Here is a 19097-nt window from a genome sequence, read left to right on the forward strand (position 1 = left end):
AGATAAGAACACATGGCCTAGAAGTGAAAGGATGACTATGATCAAAAACGAAACAACAAAGATTAATTACCCCAGCTTTTAACGAGGAGGATGCTTGCTCGCAAGATGTTTTTAACTATTACAACACTATCCCAAGCAAGCCATCAGGTACCGGTGCGAACATTAGAAAGAGGCTGGAAAGTTTAGTGTCAAATATTAGTAACATGCCTCGCCACGACGCTGTCACTATACTTTCCTGCAGAAGAGTATGTCTCCCAAGACACCCGAGTGCAATTGAATTTACGCTTTGTTTCACATGTGATTAGGTAGAGCAACTAGCTCACATATCCACAGAGAGAAGGATAAACATGTGTCTCCTGGAAGCAGTTCTCGCATGCCTCTGCTGTGCGTGGGCGCGCGCAAGCCACTCACAAGAGGTTTTAAACACCAGCTCGGACCTAAGCAACTTTTAGGGAAAGTGGAGGGAGTACCTCCGCCGATTGATAGATCTTTGTGGTGGGCAAACACCACCCCAGGAGAAACAGCTAAATGATTGAAGCTAGCCCGAGACAGGGAGAAGGATAAACATGTGTCTCCCGGAAGCAGTTTTCGCATGCCTCTGCTGTGCGTGGGCGCGCGCGAGCCACTCACAAGAGGTTTTAAACACCGGCTTGCAACCTAAGCAACTTTCAGCGAAAGTGGTGGGAGAAACTGCGCTGATTAAGGGATCTTTGTGGTGCGCAAATGAGACAGGTCCTGGGACTGTACAACGGGAGGGGCAGTCTCTCTGAAGGGAGGTGGGTGTGACTACTCACCAGTCCGCCCCCTGTGCGAGATTAGAGTGAGCAGCTCCGGTCATGGGTGCGGATGGTTAAAATCGTCCCTTGGCTCCTGGCCCTCTCCCCACACCCAGCCCAGTGCCCAAACCGAACACCCCTCCTCCACCAGGGGGCAGTGAAGTTTAGAATGAAATAGGCCACATTAATAACAAGCATTTCAAAGAAAACAAGTGCGGCCGAAGCGGACCGCGCTGTAAATTAAAAAGAAAGAGTGCTTACAGAGTTATAACGGAGACCGTGTAACTCCGCGAGTAAAAGATCCAGTCCGGGTGGGCGGGGCTAAAAGTGGACAGGGTGGTAAATAGGAGAGACTAAGAAGCCTCCTTTACAATACAAAGCCAGATTTTAGCCTGAAGTATGACGCTAGCCAATGAAAACAAGGGGCGGAGCCTACACTCCACTTCTAAAAGTAAATCGATTACAAAACCTCCTCGCATGGTGAGAGCAGTGCATGCGCTCTGCTAACACCAGGTGACACTCAAAAAGGGGGACAAATCTCAGCCTGGAAACTATAGACCAATCAGCTTTATAGATTCCCTTCGAAAGGTCATGGGACGACTTGTTCTAAATAAGGTGCAGGTGTGGGTGGATGAGCAGGGCATACCATCACCACTTCAGGCAGGGTTTCAGGCACGTAAAAGTACTATCGATCAGATATTCCGCTTTACAATTCTGTATTGGAAAAGGGTGGTCCTGGACAAGGGCTGCTTATATGCTGCCTTTGTGGACCTTAAGTCAGCTTTCGACCTCGTCTCCCGCAGCAAATTATGAGTAGTACTACAAGACCTGGGTATGCCCCACAAATTATTATCTCTATTTGCTAGACTCCATGAGGGAAATTACGAAAGTTGTTAGTTCCGTGTTATATGGGGCAGAGCTTTGGGGATTCAAGAACCTTTCTAAATTAACTACAGCAGAAAATTACTAACCTTCCACAAAGTACAGCAGTATGTCCGCTGCTTCATAACCTAGGCAGGAAGTCAATGGCCGATATAGCCAGATTGCTTCCCTTGCTATATTAGCAGAGAATCTGGTCAACACCGGAACTGACGCCCTACGCTGTGGGCCTTAAGGATTAAATTAGAGCAGATTGCTATAAAAAAAAAAGCACATGGTTGCAGGAAATTACTCATTTTAATAAGTATTGGCATGGCTACACTATGGGACAATCCAGAAAGTACCCAATTTCCTACTAAAGCTCTGTTGAAGGAAAGATATTGGGGCTGGGTGACCGATAACATCGTCAGAAGTAGTGACTCTTCAACACTAATGGGGCACTTTCTAAATGTGAAGCCACTACAAAAGCTGAAAGCATACTGGAATAATATAACCAAGCCACATGATAGAAATCTATACTTTCAATTTAGAGTTGGCTCATTGCCAGTAAGGTCTCTCTCAGCAAGATGGGACATGCAAGCTAATACTTATTTTCCAGTTTGTCACGCACACTCGGAGTATTTGGCCCATCTATGTTTTGCCTGCCCAGCCCTGCGTCTCTCCAATCTGCAGATCATTGGGAACTAGAAGTAATGATATGGCGCTCAGACTTCTGCCCTCAGAAGGAATATACTACTTACCAGTATGCATCTGTTCTTGGCATGTAGGGCTGCTGACATTCATATCTGTGCATAGATCGCCGCCTAGTGTTGGGTCCGGATAATTGCTCTTTGTTGTCTTGGAAGAGTCTTCTAAGTATCACGAGATAGGTGACTCCTGCCCTGGACTACAGTGCACATGGGCATCTTCTCCATCCTCAGATTGTTTTTCGCCATTGTGGCAGAGATGGAGATAGTAAAGTAAGAGATGGCCATGCCAGAGATAATGCTGAAGCTGCGACAGGCACCGGGGAGGAGGGAGGGCGATATGAATGTCAGCAGCCCTACATGCCAAGAACAGATGCATACCGGTAAGTAGCATATTCTGTTCGAGGCATGTGGGCTGCTGAATTCATATCTGTGCAAAGACTGTATAGCAGCATCTCCTCTAGGGGTGGCTACCTATGCCAGCTGCAGCTGTTTGAAAAAGAGTTTTGAGGACAGCTGGCTCACAGCAGCTTGCTGTTTTGCTTGCACGTCTACACAGTAGTGTTTTGTGAAAGTGTGTATGGTGGTCCATGTGGCTGCCTTACAGATGTCTTCAAGAGGAATATTTCGTAGGAAAGCCATGGATGCCCCGATTTTCCTTGTAGAGTGTGCTCTTGTGGGGACGGTTAAAGTCCGTTTTGCCTTTTGATAACATATTTGAATGCATTTAACTATCCATTTGGCTATTCCTGACTTTGAAATAGGATTTCCTTTGTGTTGTGGTGCAAAAGCAACAAATAGTTGTTTTGTTTTTCTAAATGATTTAGTTCTGTCCACATAATAAAGTAGAGCTCTTTTTACATCTAATGTGTGTAGGGCTCTCTCAGCTACGGACTGTGGATTTTGAAAGAAAACTGGCAGTTCTATTGATTGATTGATATGGAAATTGGATACAACCTTAGGCATGAACTTAGGGTTGGTTCTAAGAACCACCCTGTTGGCATGTACCTGCATGAAAGGTTCTTGAATTGTTAGTGCTTGTAATTCGCTCTGAGTGAGATAATGGCAACCAAGAATGCAACCTTCCACGTTAAGAATTGTAGTTCGCATGAGTGTAGAGGTTCGAAAGGAGGGCCCATAAGTCTGGTAAGTACTATATTTAGAATCCAGACTGGAGAAGGGGGGTGTCTTGGAGGGATCACCCTTTTCAAACCCTCCATGAAGGCTTTGATTGCTGGTACTCTAAACAGTGAAAGGTGTTGCCTGTTTTGAAGGTATGCTGCTATAGCAGCGAGGTGTAGTCGTATAGAGGAGTATGCTAAGTTACATCTTTGTAGATGCAGCAGGTAACATATAATGTTTTGTATGGAAGCGTCTAAAGGGTTGATTTGGTTATTGTTGCAGTAAATAACAAATCTCTTCCATTTAGCTGCATACCACGCTCGTGTGGTTGGTCGTCTTGCTTCCCTAATGATGTTCATGCAATCCGGGGGTAAGCAAAGGTATCCAAACTCTAAGACCTCACGAGCCAGATGGCTAGGTTCATTTGATTGGGATCTTGGTGCCTGATTTCTCCATGGTTCTGAGTTAGAAGATGGGGTGCAAGGCACAGTCTTTGATGAGAAACTACTGAAAGTTCCAGGAACGTTGTGTCCCACATTTGTCTCGCCCATGTGGGAGCAACTAGGATTAGCGTGAGTTGAGTGTTGCCGCAGTTTGCGTGCCACCAGCGGGATCAGCGGTGCTGGGGGAAAAGCGTACGCAAATCTGCCTGACCAGTTCATCCGTATCGCATTGCCCTGTGACAACGGATGTGGGAATCTGGCGGCAAAGTCCTGGCATTTGGAGTTTTCTTTTGTGGCAAACAGTCTATTTCTGGGTGACCCCACTCTTTGAAGAATGGCTGGAGAACTTGGGGTGAATCTCCCATTTGTGTAGTTGTTGGCTGTGCCTGCTGAGCAGGTCGGCAATCTGATTGTCCTTCCCTGGAAGGTGTTCTGCTAGGAGAAAAATATTTTTGGGAATCGCCCACTTCCATATGCTTTGTGCCAGATGGGACAGCTGTGGAGAGTGCGTTCCTCCCTGTTTCTGGATATAGTACATTGCAGTCATGTTGTCCGTCCGGATCAACACTGTCTTGCTGTACAAGTATTTATGAAATGCTTTTAGGGCTAGGAATATCACTAGCAATTCTAGTTGGTTGATATGCAGCTTTTTCTGTTGGGTTGTCCAGAGCCCTTGTACTGTGTTTTGAAGGAGATGGGCTCCCCAGCCTGTCAGTGATGCGTCAGCTGTTAGTACTAGTTGTGAAACCGGCTCTTGGAACAGTCGCCCTTTTGAAAGGTTTTGTGGGTTCCACCACTGCAGGGAGTTGTGAGCGCGACTGTCTACCGACACTAGGTCTTTTAGTTGTCCCTGAGCCTGGTTCCATTGTTGTGCTAGGCATTCCTGTAATGGGCGCATTTGAAGTCTGGCATGGGGACAATGAATATGCAGGAGGCCATCATGCCCATGAGCTGCATAAAGACTCGAGCTGGCAGAGAGTGTTGTGGCAAGAATTTGCGAATGAGTATCTGCATGCTGGATATCCTTGCTGAATTTGGATATGCCTTTGCCACTGAGGTGTTTATAGTGGCTCCCAGGTATTGCTGTGCGTGGGATGGCTGCAGATGCGATTTTGTGTAGTTCATTGAAAACCCTAAGCTGTGTAGCAACTGAAGTGTTTGAGACGTGTGTGCTGCACACTCTTGGTACAAATTTGCTTGAGACGTGTGTGCTGCACACTCTTGGTACAAATTTGCTTGTATTAGCCAATCGTCCAGATAAGGGTACACATGGATGTGTTGTCTTCTGAGATGTGCTGCCACTGTCGTTAAGCATTTTGTAAACACTCTTGGAGCCGTGGTAACCCCGAAGGGCAAAACCTTGAATTGGTAGTGTTGACCTTCTATTGTGAACCTGAGGTATTTTATGTGGGCTGGATGGATGGGTATGTGAAAATATGCATCTTTGAGGTCCAGTGTTGCTAGGAAATCTCCTTGTTGTAGCAACGGGAGCACTTGTTGTAGAGTGATCAAATGGAAGTGCTCTGATAGTATATATTGATTTAGGGGTCTGAGGTCCAATATTGGTCGGTGGGAACAGTCTTCCTTTGGAATAAGGAAGTATAGGGAGCATACTCCTGTCCCTTGCTGGTGGAAAGGGACTTGCTCTATGGCCCCCTTTTCCAGCATGCATTTCACCTCTTGTTGTAGCAGGGTGATGTGTTCTGTGGACATAGGACGATGTCTGGGTGGTATGTTTGGTGGTGTAGAAGTCAGTTCTAGGCAATAACCAAACTGGATAATTTCTCTCACCCACCTGTCCGTGGTAATTGCGTGCCAGACAGGTAGGAACTGTTGGAGTCTGCCTCAGCCCGGTGTTAGGTGGTCTGGAGGTAGCGTGATGAAGTCACTGTTTTGTGGCAGAGGAGGCTCTGGTATTATTGCTTCCATGTCCTCTTCCCTTATTATTGTTGCCCCTATAACCTCCTCTGTTTGTGTTTTTGTTGAAGGAACCTTGTGTGTTACTTTTGTATGAGGCAGATGTTTGCGGGGTATTTCCTCATGTAGTTGCTCTGTATGAGGAGCATCAAAAGGAGCCTCTATGTTGCTGAAATTGCGATGCCCCCATTGATTTTTAGGTTTCTGTGTCTTTTTTCAATTTTTTCCAAAATTGTGTCGACAGCAGGGCCAAATAGTAACTCCTGATTGACAGGTTGGTTAAGAATGATGGCCTGCACCTCATTCATAAAACCGCAAATACGCAGCCATGCATGTCTGCGTAGTAAGACGCTAGTGTTCATTGACCTAGCTGCGGTGTCTGCTGCGTCAAGCGCACATTTGATGGAGGCGTTAGTTATGAATTTTCCCTCCTGTATGAGGTCATCAGCTTGTGCTTTAAAAGGCTCAGGTAGGTGTTGCATTAGGCTTTCGAGCTGATCATAGTGCGGCCTGTTGTAACGAGCCAGTAGGACTTGTGTATTAGCAATTCTCCATGAGTTGGAGGCATGTGCTGCTACCCTTTTGCCTGATGCCTCCAGTATTTTTGACTCTTTATCAGGGGGAGGTGCGTCCCCTGTTTGGGAGTTGGCCCTTTTACGTGCATTAACCACTACCAGTGAGTCTAGTGGTAACTGCCCTTTGATGTAAGTAGGGTCTGTAGGAGCTGCCCTATACTTCTTTTCTATTCTGGGATTGATTACCGTGCCCTGGCTGTATCCTTAAGTATGTCAAGTGCATGTTTTAGAACTCCCTTGAACATGGGAAGTGTTCCGACACTTTTTTCTGAAGTAGGGGAGGTGTCAAATAAGAAGTCTTCCTCAACAGGGTCATTATGCATGTCTACATTGTGGAATTGTGCTGCCCTGTCTATGAGTTGATTGAAGACTATGGTGTCATCAGTAGGTGACGGCTTAGTAGGATAAGAGGGTACATCAGGGATGGGATAGGTGTTGTAAGGGTCAGGTGGATCCTTCCAACGTTCCTCTTGTGGTTGAGGATCTTGTGGGAAATCAAATTGAGGCTGTGGCTCATCCCCCATGTTACCCTCATTGTCCCCGTGGTGAGAAGGAGAGTAAGGAGAGTAAGGAGCAAAATGTGTAGTATTGTATTGTATTGTAACGGTATTTGTAGAGCGCGATTGCTGCCCATGGGCGTCCAAGCGCTGAGATGACCAGAAAGTGACGGAAGGGGTGCTAGGGTACAGAGGATTTGTCAAACAGCCATGTTTTTAGGTTTTTACGGAATGAAAGAAGATCTGAGTTGGACCGGAGTGAGAGGGGAAGGTCATTCCAGAGCCTGGCGGTATTCAGCGAGAACAGTCTTCCCCCGGCTCTGGCTCGCTTTACTCTGGGAACAACGGCAAGGAAGGCCTCCTTTGATCGCAGGTTCCTATTGGGATGGTAGGGGGAGACAAGATTTCTGTTGATCGCTGGGCTTGTGTTCCAAAAGGTGCGATGCGCCAGGCACAGTGCTTTGAAGGCTACTCTCTGCCTCACTGGCAGCCAGTGGAGACTTTTTAGAGCAGGTTTAGCAGACTGAGTGCGCGGGATTTCCAGCAGGGAACGTGCTGCACAGTTTTGAACAACCTGTAGTTTTCGGAGTGTAAACTCAGGTGCCCCCATGTATAGGGCATTGTTCGAGTCCAGGCGGGACTGGATAAGGCCTTGGACCGCAACCTTTTTAGCTTCTAGCGGAAGCAGCGGAAGAACCTTCCTCAAGGTTCTCAGTAGGCCAAAGCATGTGGCAGATAGTTTTGTGGCCTGGGTGGAGAAGGAAAGTTTGTTATCCAACCACACTCCCAGGCTCTTCACGCTTTCCTTGGGGGGGGGGCAGTGCATTGGGCCACAGGGAGGTGAACGGAACTGGGGAGCGTGGGCCTAAGAGCATGAGCTCCGTCTTATCTCCATTTAATTTGAGGGAGGAGTCGGTCATCCAGCCCTTTATGTCCTCTAGGCAGTGTAACAGGTCGGCTGAGGAGTGCCTGCTGTTCTCGGTGGCCAGCGAGACCACAAGCTGGGTGTCGTCGGTGTATGACGCGATTTTAATGCCATGCGGTTCGACGACACTTGCCAGCGGCCTCATGTAAACGTTGAACAGCACAGGGCTCAGGGAGGAGCCCTGTGGTACTCCGCAGCTCAGGGGTTTGCTGGTGGATACTGTTACACCGTCGAAGATCTGAAACGACCTCCCAGACAGAAAGGAATCAAACCACCTTAAAGCGTCACCTGAAACTCCGATGTTGTGGAGACGGTCCAGCAAGGTGGAATAGCTGACCGTATCGAAGGCGGCACTTAGATCAAGGAGGATCACTGCCACTGAGCCTCCTTGGTCTAGAATCCTTCTAGTTTCTTCGGTGACTGCTAATAAGGCGGTTTCTGTCCCGTGCTGTGGTCTGAAGCCTGTCTGGGATGATAGTAGGCATGATAAGCTGAAAAGGGATGAAAGGTCTAGAGGAAAAAGTCCCAAAGTCCTTTTTCTGGAATAGGGGAATGAGAGCCAAAGTCCAAAGGCCTCTTCTTTCTGTGCAGGATGGTAACTTTACCAATCTCTGGATTAATATACATCTTTGCCTGGTCGTCTGATGGATCTGGGTGGAAGAGTTTTTCCTCTAGAGTCCTGGGTTGAGTGTTAGACTTTCTTGGGTCGGTAACACCTGGTTTTTCCGACGACTTTTGGTGTTTTATTGGTTTTCTTCGGCTAGGGCCCTTTTTTCGGGTCGACAAGAGTCTTTGTGTTGGCTGGAAATTTCGGTTTGACTCGTTTTTTTGTGCTCCGTAGGCTTTTTTGGATGAGTGTCCTTTTCCGAGTCGATGTTCTTTTTTGGATCGACTGGTGTCTTTGGAGCAATTATTTTAGGGTCGACAGGTTTTTCCGGCCGTGCTACGGGCTTCGGTACGGCACCCTTTGCCGGGTCGACGGATTTCGGAACAGTAGGCTTGTTCGGGTCGGCGACCTTCTTTGGTTCGGCGCCCTTCGGCTGCGTGCCTTTGTTCGGTCAGACTACCTTTTTGGGGTCGACAGTTTTTGGCTGAGCGGCCTTTTTGTGGTCGACAGTCTACTTTGGCTCGACGCTCTTTGGCTGTACGTCCTTTTTCGGTTCAACGCTTTTCGGGTCGACGACCTTTTTTGGCCCTGGAACCTTCTTCGGGACAATGGTACTGGGCCCTGGGGTCTCTGAAGGTTTCAGTTTCGATTTCGGAGTCGAGCCGGATGGCGGGGCTGGCAAAACTTTATGATCTTGGCTAAGGCCTTTTGGCGATGCCTCGACCTGAGCCTTTTGTAACGGATTAATTGGTGTCGGGGCAGGGTACTCACGATTTATCCCGGATCTCGTCATCGGAGTCCGAGTAGTCCTCAACAGGGACAATTTCTAGGTCCGAGTCTGGAGCTTCCGGTAGTTCCTGGTCATCATTGAAGATGTTGTCCGGTTCCAGTGCCTGTGGCTGCATTTCTTGCCTAGCGGCCCGTCGGCTTCAAATAGTTTTCTTCGATCGAAACTGGGCGCAGGCTGGGCAGGTTTCTTCCCTATGGTCTGGGGAAAGACACTTGTTGCATACTGAGTGTTTGTCAGTATGTGGGAACTTGGAGTGGCATTGTGGGTACCTTTTAAACGAGCTGCTTTCCATCGACGGTCGGCTCACGTGGCGTCGAAAAGGCCCAACGGCCCGCATCAACGACCGATTCGAGATGGAAGGCTGGATCGAGTAGAGAGGTACCGAACGTGAACAATGCCGTCGAGGTCGAAGGCCTTTTGGCCTTTAGAAAAGTTTTGATTTTGATTCCGAAGTTGGAGAATAGGAGTTAGCATCCGAACCCAATGGCGGCAAAAAACAATCTGAGGATGGAGAAGAGGCCCATGTGCACTATAGTGCAGGGGAGGGGTCACCTATCTCGTGATACTTCGAAGACTCTTCCAAGACAACAAAGTGCAATTATCCGGACCCAACACTAGGCAGCGATCTATGCACAGATATGAATTCAGCAGCCCACATGCCTCGAACATGGCAAGTCTTGTCATTGCCCTGGTAAAGTTCTTAGGATGGGTATGGACTATTAGATCTCAAGCAATCTCTGTTGTGTAGTGGTCTGTATGTGCGTTAATAACATGCTTCCAGTTCTTGGTCGTCATTTTGACTTTCAGACCCATTCCTTTATACTGTTGTCAAGAAATAGTATGGCATGGTAAAGATTGATATTATTGATTTATTCTGTATATTGAACAATACGTGGCATAAGGTATCATATAGCCAACTAGAATCTATAGGTGTTTTACTGTTTGATGCTTTTTAACTGTTTTTAATGGATTTTACAGTTTTATTGGAAAGTCTTACATTGTTCTATTAATAATCGGTCATGTGCTTTAAAAAAAATCTTTTGTGCATCCGCTTTGATGACTAAAATTGGCGAATAAAGCGAATATGACTGACTGTTTTACTTTGTTATACAGACTGAGCAGATTAAGCCTCCTGTTAATGGCACATGGGGAACGGAGAAAGTTCATGGTTGCAGTAATTGTCCAAGCTCTGTGGGATGTGAAAGTCTACAAAGGTGGCAGATGCACAGCCCAGGAAGAGAACGGATTGGTTCCTGGTGGTGTGGGAAGAGATATGATTGTTGAAGTTTTACTGGTTTTAATTAATGCTCCCGCTGTTAGAAGCTAAGGCAGATTCACTCAGACTGAGGGTACAGACATCTCTCCTTCCTTTATTTTTGCAAGTGTGAAGCTTCATGCTAAAAACGTATTCCAATTCTAAAGACATCTACTGGAGTCTTTACTATGTTGACACCTTCTCTAATATCCGGATTTCTTAGAGACCATATTCTACGAATCATCCTTATTCTAAACTTAAAGCCCTGAATAGATGGTTTTTGAACGTATCCATATTTGGGAGAGAGAATCGAAGTTTCTTTAAGGAACACCTGCTCCTATTTCCTAGTTTTTGTATTGCTATGGCTGTAATTATTTCATATCTGATTATACTGGGACTACACCTGTTGCGCTATTTCAACTTGCAGCTGTAATTCTGCATCTTTTTAATATTCTCTTGATATGCATATATTAATCAGTAATAAAACTACTTAGCTTCAATTACTGATTCCAGGACCTTATTGTGGGGCAAAATGGGCTACTGTTTTAATATGGTTAACTCTCTTTCGGTCTCAGTCACTTAAAAAAGATTCATCAGATGAGAGATTCTAAATCATGCACCTGTGCACTCTCAACACCACCTGATCAGTTCTTAAGAAAAAAAGACAATCCGAGTAGGACTAAATACATATGGGATATTTTCCTACCGCATGCAACAGATTATTGTCCCCTTTCTGCAGTTTTTGGTTACAAAAATATTTTCACAAAATATATTCCTATCCCATTTGACAAGTTGCCTCATCATACAAGAATGGGTTTAATGAATAAAAAATGTAAGGCAAGCTTAAGAAAATGAAGTTATCCTGCGAAATAAAATTGCAAAATATTTGAACCCATTTGTATAAAAAAAAATCACGTTACAGATTTAAAGCTCAATACTCCAATAATACATAATTAGAAACAATATAACTTCTTTTCTAAATCCCATCGTCAAAATAGCGTCATATAGAATCCTTTAACCCACAGTATAATATGTCAGACAAGCTAGCTCCCACATTTATGAAAATCTAAGTTAGGGTCATTAGCATTCAGTGTTTTAGGAAGCCACTGATGTGCATTTTTTAAAGATGCACAGATCTTAAATGGATGCACACGAATCACTGTTCACCCCACCCCCACCTCTGTTTTAGGCTGAGCTGTCAGACCACATTTATAACTGTTTAAAAAAAAATATACATATATATTTATACCAACCACCTATGCTGGGTGCGTCTTCAGGAAGATCCACATCTAACATAAGGTCATCATCTTCTATGTCACAGGAATCGAGGTTATTCAAAACATCCTACAAAGTAATTACGAAACATGAGAAGCCGTAGTCTGCTTATGTTTGAAGTACATATCCTACTATGTGCACTTTCAGCTGTACTGTAGTCATGTTCAGCACCTACATATAAAAATGCTCTTTGTTTCTGCTCATAACCTTTTTCAAAGGGATAAGCATCTTTCAACAAACATAACTACAACTGTTTAATTTACAACTCCAAGCTGCTGATTTTTATTTTTGATTACAAAAATGGTGATAGGGTCTATCAATAACATGTGGCATATCCTCCCAAAGTCGAAGGATGAGGGATGGAAGAAATGGTTAAGCAACATGGCACCTTAAGTGCAACATATTTATACAGTACTAGTCCAAAGTCAGTCTTTATACACATCCAGAAAAAATACTTTAAGAAAACTGGCCATTTGTGAGTGAAGGATTGTGGTTCACCATGTAGACTCAAACAAGTGAATTACTAGGGGTGCTAGGTAAGTGAACTATTCGGATCAGCAACTAAGTTCCAATCAAATTTCTTATCAACTGACCATGAATGCCAAGCACCACAATACAGGATCGTAGGCACTGCTTTTTTACTAAAAGGTAGTGTTAAAATAACCGGTTCAATTTGGTTGGTGGATTCAAAGAATGTTTAAGGAATGCAATCTAAACTTATTCACTGCTTTGAAAGAGAGGAACAGGTCTGAGGAAATCTTTCAGAAAAGATAATACATTCAACAGACTTATTTTTTCTACTCCTCACATACAGAAAACTAGATTATGAGGACGGTTGTTCTCTTACATCGCTCGTAAAACATGTACGGCCTACCACTAAACTTCAGAGCTTCCTCCTCTCCTCTTGAATTCCGAAAGCTGAAGACCTGGTTTTTCAATTAACCAACCTAACATAAGCATGGCTAGCCACGCAGATGTGCTTAGCGTCAAGTTACCCTTACGGTGGATAGTGCGCTTTACAAATACAAATTGAATAACATACCCAGGTGGTTTCATATCTCACATATATTGTTCCTAGAAGCAGTGAAGCATTAACCCCTTCGCTGCGGCGGCTATTCCGCTGCAGCGCTACGGGTGGGGGGCTTTCGCGCGGCAGTCCCGCAGCGCTAAGGGTGGGGGGCGGTCGCGCGGCAGTCCCGTGCTTGTGACGGAACCGCTCCGTCACGGCTCGCGGGTGAGCTGTGCTTGTGACGGAACGGTTCCGTCACGAACCCGCCCGCCCATTAATTAGTCAGCGCAGGCGCGGAATTCGCGCCACGCAGGCGCGGCGAGCGGGCCATGGCGGAACCGTTCCGTCACAAGCACAGCTCACCGGTGGCTTGTGACGGAGCAGTTTCGTCACAAGCATGCAACGGGTTAAAGAGAGAGCATGTTTTTATTGTTGCTGGATCACCTCTATCATGAAATGCTATGAAGCTGTATTTGGGGCCTGGGTGCAAAAAGGGTGCTGGAACCAGAATTTGTATAGGGTCCTATCACTGCAATATACGAGTTGATGTGAGACAGTGCAATGTACTATTGTTTTTCATATCTGAATTAAACACATTTCCATTTAATTACACACTTTCACTTAAAGGATAAGTAAGTCGCTCACAATCACAATTGTCTTCAAATTATGGTGTCATTACATATATGTCAACAGCAAGTGTGTTGTGTCAATTACAGATCATAACACAGTAAGTAGGTCCAACCACCCAAATACGTCCTTTCCATTAAAAGCCTTGTAGGCCTTTGTGACTATCTTCCTTCCTTCCCATGAATAACACCACATTCCTGAACGGGGCGCGTGGCTAGCCAGCCAACTTGGCGGACGCGAATTCCTAACGCTCTGGCTGATATCTTCTACCATCCGACATAATTATCCTCCCTGTGCGCCATCCACGCTGGTAACGTGTGGAGTCAGACAGCGGAAGATTTGCTGAAGCCAGACCCTACCTTCTTGAGCCATCTTCATCGCCGCGGCCGCTGCTGCAGACAGGAGAGAGGCTGTGGCTCCTGCGTGGTGAGGCAAAAGGCAGAGATTCCGAGAAAGCGGCGGCTGCCGACGCCGAGACTGCCACTGTGATACAGACCCGTTGGAGACAGGGGCGCGCAAGTCTTCTCCCGTCCCTCCGGGCCTTGTGTGTGAAGCGGACGCGGCTGAGGATCTGAAACTGGGGGCTGCTGCTGACCACCACAGGTGTGGGACCCGTCCACAAAGCAGACGCGAACCCGGTGCACCAGGAGCCTCCCAGCCAGAGTCGTGCTTAATGCCTCCGCCTGAGCACATCATTTGAGAAACGTACGCCCATCAGGCAATCGACCTCTCACATGCGCTGCTGACGCGGTTGCACTGTATACACACCTGTTCACCAGGTGCTGGCTGCAAATGCCAAAGGCACAACAGCTGGTGATGGGGCGCATGCGTGCCAGGATGCAGCAAGGGCTGCAGCGCACGGGCAGCCTAGACCCGTCGCATTTTAGAGGTGAGAGCGAAGCAGAGACGACGTCCACAGTGCTCCCAGACAAAATAGACTCTGTCCTTGCAGCAGTGGAGAAAATAGGGGCCGCCTTAGACCATACCAGGACATCCCTGGAAAACCGGATGGACAAAGTCACCTCCGACTTCACCCTCCTGCATGGGGATCACCGCACATTAGCTGACACAATCGCCGCCAAAGGGCAAACGCTCAAAGAACTGCAACCAGTCACTCACAGCCACGCTGCTGCTCTGCAAGATATGTTGGATCGCATACACACCATGGAGGACAGGGTGGAGAATGCGGAGGGGCGTTCCCGCCGCAACAATATTCGCGCTGTGGGATTGCCGGAAGGAGTGGAGGGGCGGAACTCAGAGCAGTATGTGGAGAACTGGCTGCGCGATCTTATGCCACATGGAACACTGTTGACCCTGTTTGCAGTGGAAAGAGCCCATCGGGTGCCCACACAGAAGGCTCAGCCGGGAGCCAAACCGCACCCATTCCTGTTCCAACTCCTCAACTATAGAGACAGGGATGCGGTGCTATGAGAGGTTCGGAAGTTGGACGGCCTCACCGAGTATGGCAGCCAGGTCATGTTCTTCCCCAATTACACTGCTCTTGTACAACGCCACAGAAACAACTGTATGGCAGTGAAACGCCAGCTCAGGTAACTAGAGTTGTCATACTCGCTCTTGTTCCCTGCTAGGCTGCGAAAGGTCAAGAAGGGTAAAACCTGCTTCTTCGAATAGCCTGCGGAGGCATGGGACTGGCTTGAGGATTCGGGGCTGTGGACGGGAACAAGGCCGACTGATCCGGGAAACGGCAGCTCTCCGGGCAAGAAAGCCAGACGGCGCAGACGACGCAGGACCTCATGCGGGACAACGCTGAGAACAGTAGCCCCAAGCCCAGAGAAAATGCGACAGGAACGTCAAAACGCACTGAAAGCAGTTACAATAATTGCCAGCCCGAATCCCAAAGGTCGCCTGGAATCCTACGCGCAGAACACGGTGGTGGTGAGCGGCTCCTTGTCACCGTCAACGGAAATTTCCAACGACCTCTGCATGCCGGAAGTCACCCCACAGGCTGCTGATGGTATCCTGGACTGAGAACACCATTATGCTGCACTATGTGGCGCACCACTCACGCAAGTAGCTCACTGTTTGTCAATATGGCTCTACTCATCACCTGTGGGGGAGGGTCAGCAGTGTCATCGCCCAAACATGCCCTTTGGGCGCTCTCAGGGAACCACACAGCATATAGCCAAACATCCCTTGGGTCCTTTCACAAACAGCTGGCTCGCGCTTGACAGTCCCTAGGTCTGCACCTGTACCTTACTAACCCCCATGGGTTACTCTGGCGACATTTCTCAGTGGCATACCGCACACACATGGTAAGGAGGGGACAGCCACAGCAGACCGTTACCTGAGCACACACCCCTCCAGGTCAAACCCTGACCTAGTTTCTACCTACGCAAGGTCACAAAAGTTTGGACGGACGCAAAGTTCGCCCTGGACGTTATATTTTTCACTGTTAATACATTTTTATTGTTACCTCAGACAGGTGCATACATGCTTAACCAAATTCCATACTCACTAAGACACACCCCACCCCTGGCTTTCCAAACGACCATCCACTCTAGCAATGGCGCAAGTTAACATACTCACGTGGAATATACGGGGCATGCACACTCCCACACGGCGATGCTCCATCTTTACCTACCTCCAGAGACATTCTGTCGGATTCACCCTTCTACAAGAAACGTACATGATACAGCCGGAATTAGACAGATTGCTTAAGCTTTGGAGGGCAGGTGTATGGTACTGCATATTCGGCTCATGCTAGGGGCACCCTCGTCTGGGTTAGAGCAGGTGTCCCGTTCGCTAGCACAGGCGTGGTAATAGACCCTGAAGGCAGGTACACCCTAGTGCATGGTACACTCGATGGTCTATCCCTATTGTTGGGTTTGATCTATGCTCCGAATGTCGACCAGGTACCATTCCTCGCACAGCTGTCACTGGTGCGGACACCCTACGCTGGGCTCCCCTGGCTGCTGGGAGGGGACTTCAATTCAGGGCTTGGCGTGCACCTAGATAGGTCCTTCTCTCCTCTTTGTAAAACATCAGCCGTCTCCAATGCGCAGGCGCTCATGGACTGGTTCTCACACTGGGCAATACTGGACATCTGGCGGACCCTCCACTCCACTGAACAGATTTACTCCTATTATTCAGCGACGCACGACCTTCATGTCCGACTAGATAGAGTGGTAGGACCCCAGTCTCTGCTGCCGCTGGTTGTGAAATCGGAGTACCTGGGGCAGACACATTCTGATCATAACCCCCTGTGGTTGCAGCTCAGATGGGACGCCGATCGTCCTCCTATACCCACATGGCGTCTCCAACCCACTGGGCTGGAAGACCCCGAAATCCGCTCGTCATTAGGGACAGCTATCCTTACATATTTTGATCTCAACGAAGGCCCAGCGAGTAATGCTCTATTGGAATGGGATGCTTACAAAACAACACTTAGGGGTCACTGCTTAGGCGCCACATGGAATATACGAAAGCAGCTAGCACAATCAATTACCCACCTTGATTCCCAATTGCTACAATACGAACGCGAGGGGGAGGGAGGTGGCAGACACGCAAGCAGTTTGGAAGATCTTTGGACACAGCATGGGGCACTCCTGGAGCGCTTGAGGTGTCATAACTACACAGCACATACAGCCCGCACACACGCCAAGGCGGATAGGGCAGGCCATCTGCTCGTCTGGCTCTCAAAACAAGAGAGTAACCGCACACCGATTGCAGCTATGCGCACACCAGAGGGCGACCTAGTGCATATACAACGGGAGATCCACAGGGTCATGGCAAGCCACTGTACACAACTGTACCGATCAAGAGTCCGTTGCTCGGGCCAAGACCAGGAGAGGTTCTTTGAGCGGGCCCAATTACCCACAGCCTCTGAAACACATCAGGAGACACTCAATTGCCCCCTCACCCTGGAGGAAATAGGGATGCGATCTCCTCCATGGCATCTGGGAAGACGCCGGGTCCGGATGGCCTGCCCACCGAATTCTACAAGGCCTACCAGGAGTATCTTGTGCTGCACCTACACGTAACGGCACTCAAGAACAGCAGGTTACCCCCCTCTATGTGCGAGGCATACCTGGTGTCTCTGCCCAAACCAGACCGAGACCCCACAGACCTGTGATCTTATAGGTCTTTTTTTTTTTTTGACGTGGATTGTAAGATCCTTGCCAATGCGCTGGCCGAGCGTCTGGCGCCAGTGGTCTCCGACCTGGTCCACAGGGATCAGAATGGCTTTGTGCCCAAGCAGAGCAAGTCGCTGAACCTGAGGAGGTTTTTCAGGGTAGCATCAGACAGTATACAGGAGTGGCCACGAGCGGGTTGCCTAATGTTGGACCTGGAAAAGGCATTTGATTGCCTGGAGTGGCGTTACCTCTCGGCATGGTTGATGCGCTACGATCTGGGACTGGGTTTTCTGCAAATGGTGGGCCTCTTATATAAGAACCCCACTGTTCGGGTGTTGCTGGGCCCGTACATCTCTGACGCAATACCAATCTGCACGGGTACCAGGCAGGGGTGCCCACTCTCGTCACTCCTGTTCGCCTTGGCGATGGAGCCCCTAGCGGCAGCCCTGCACGCAACGCTGGGAGATGGCATCCCCCAGTGGTATGCCGTACACCAAGTGTAGCTATACGCCGACGACCTGATGGTGTATGTGAGGGACATAGACGATATTCCAGCCCAGTTGACCTGCACTTTACAGGACTTTGCCACCATCTCGGGTCTTCGGGTGAACGCCAGCAGGTCCTGTCTTTATGCGTTCCGAGAGGAGAGGCAGGATCCGGGATACACCCTCAATGGTACAAGGGTACAGTGGAGGGGAGACACATTCAGATACTTGGGACTACAGATTTACCGTTAGTCGGCAGACCTGTTCGAGGATAACCTGGGCAGGGCCTTCACGGCCATCAAGTCACAGCGCTCTGGGGCACTGAGAGTAGCGCTGTCTAAAATGGTGATTCTCCCCCGGTTACTGTATAACTTTGCTAGCTTGCCCTTATATGTCCCTGCTGCCTTTTTTGATAAATTATCTCAACTACTTAGAGACCTCATCTGGGGGGGGGACAGCTGGAACAGGATGTCACTAGCAAAACTATCTCCCCACGGACCAAGGGGGGCTAGCCACGCCTTACTTTGAGCACTACTATTTAGCTGCTCAGCTGCAATGGATAGCCCGCTGGCTAGCGGATAAGGGTCGGGAGGACACACTGCCACCACGCTCCCTAGAGCAGATATTCGCGCTATTAAACCCAGCCACCAAGTCTGCAACGCCGACTCCACTCCTCCTCACGGTGGCATATCAATGCTATCGTAGGAGCCTGGCTTCACTAGAGCCTTAGTCCCCTACGCGCCGGCAATACCACTGGAAGGCTCCCCTAGCGGGACGGGAGCACTTACCTCCCTCGCACTCACACATTGGCGGGACGCGGACATACAGACCTTGGGAAACCTATATTGAGATGGCGCGCTTATCCAGTATGACTCCATGGGCGAAGACGGTGGATTATCACTGGGGCAATTCTTAACTCACCGCTCATTAATCACAACCCTGACTGCTAAATGGGGAGACATGTCCACAGAACCCTGCCAACATTTAACCATCCAGTACCTTCACGTTATGGGGCGAGGCAGGCATCTGATCCGTTGGTTCGCGGTGTCACTACGCACACACTCGGCGATCACCCTAGAACCTCTCCGGCGCAAATGGAAACTAGACCTGGGGAGACAACTAGCGGAAAAGGAAT

The 19097-nt window shown here is 48.2% G+C and overlaps 1 protein-coding gene across 10 annotated transcripts in view; it reads right to left on the reverse strand.

Annotated features, from left to right (window-relative positions):
- Positions 1–19097, reverse strand: part of CCSER2 (coiled-coil serine rich protein 2) — a 649443-nt gene that overhangs the window by 286692 nt on the left and 343654 nt on the right. For 5 of the 10 annotated variants that reach the window (XM_086922031.1, XM_086922035.1, XM_086922038.1 and 2 more), the window contains one exon: positions 11729–11816. In XM_086922031.1, coding sequence (XP_086778157.1) covers positions 11729–11816 — 88 coding nt within the window. Of the gene's footprint in view, positions 1–11725; positions 11817–19097 lie in introns of all 10 variants that reach the window. The other 5 variants (XM_086922037.1, XM_086922033.1, XM_086922036.1 and 2 more) reach the window with 1 other exon arrangement.

Source organism: Lissotriton vulgaris, chromosome 5 (genome assembly GCF_964263255.1).
Source record: "Lissotriton vulgaris chromosome 5, aLisVul1.2, whole genome shotgun sequence".
NCBI classification, from domain to species: Eukaryota; Metazoa; Chordata; class Amphibia; order Caudata; family Salamandridae; genus Lissotriton; species Lissotriton vulgaris.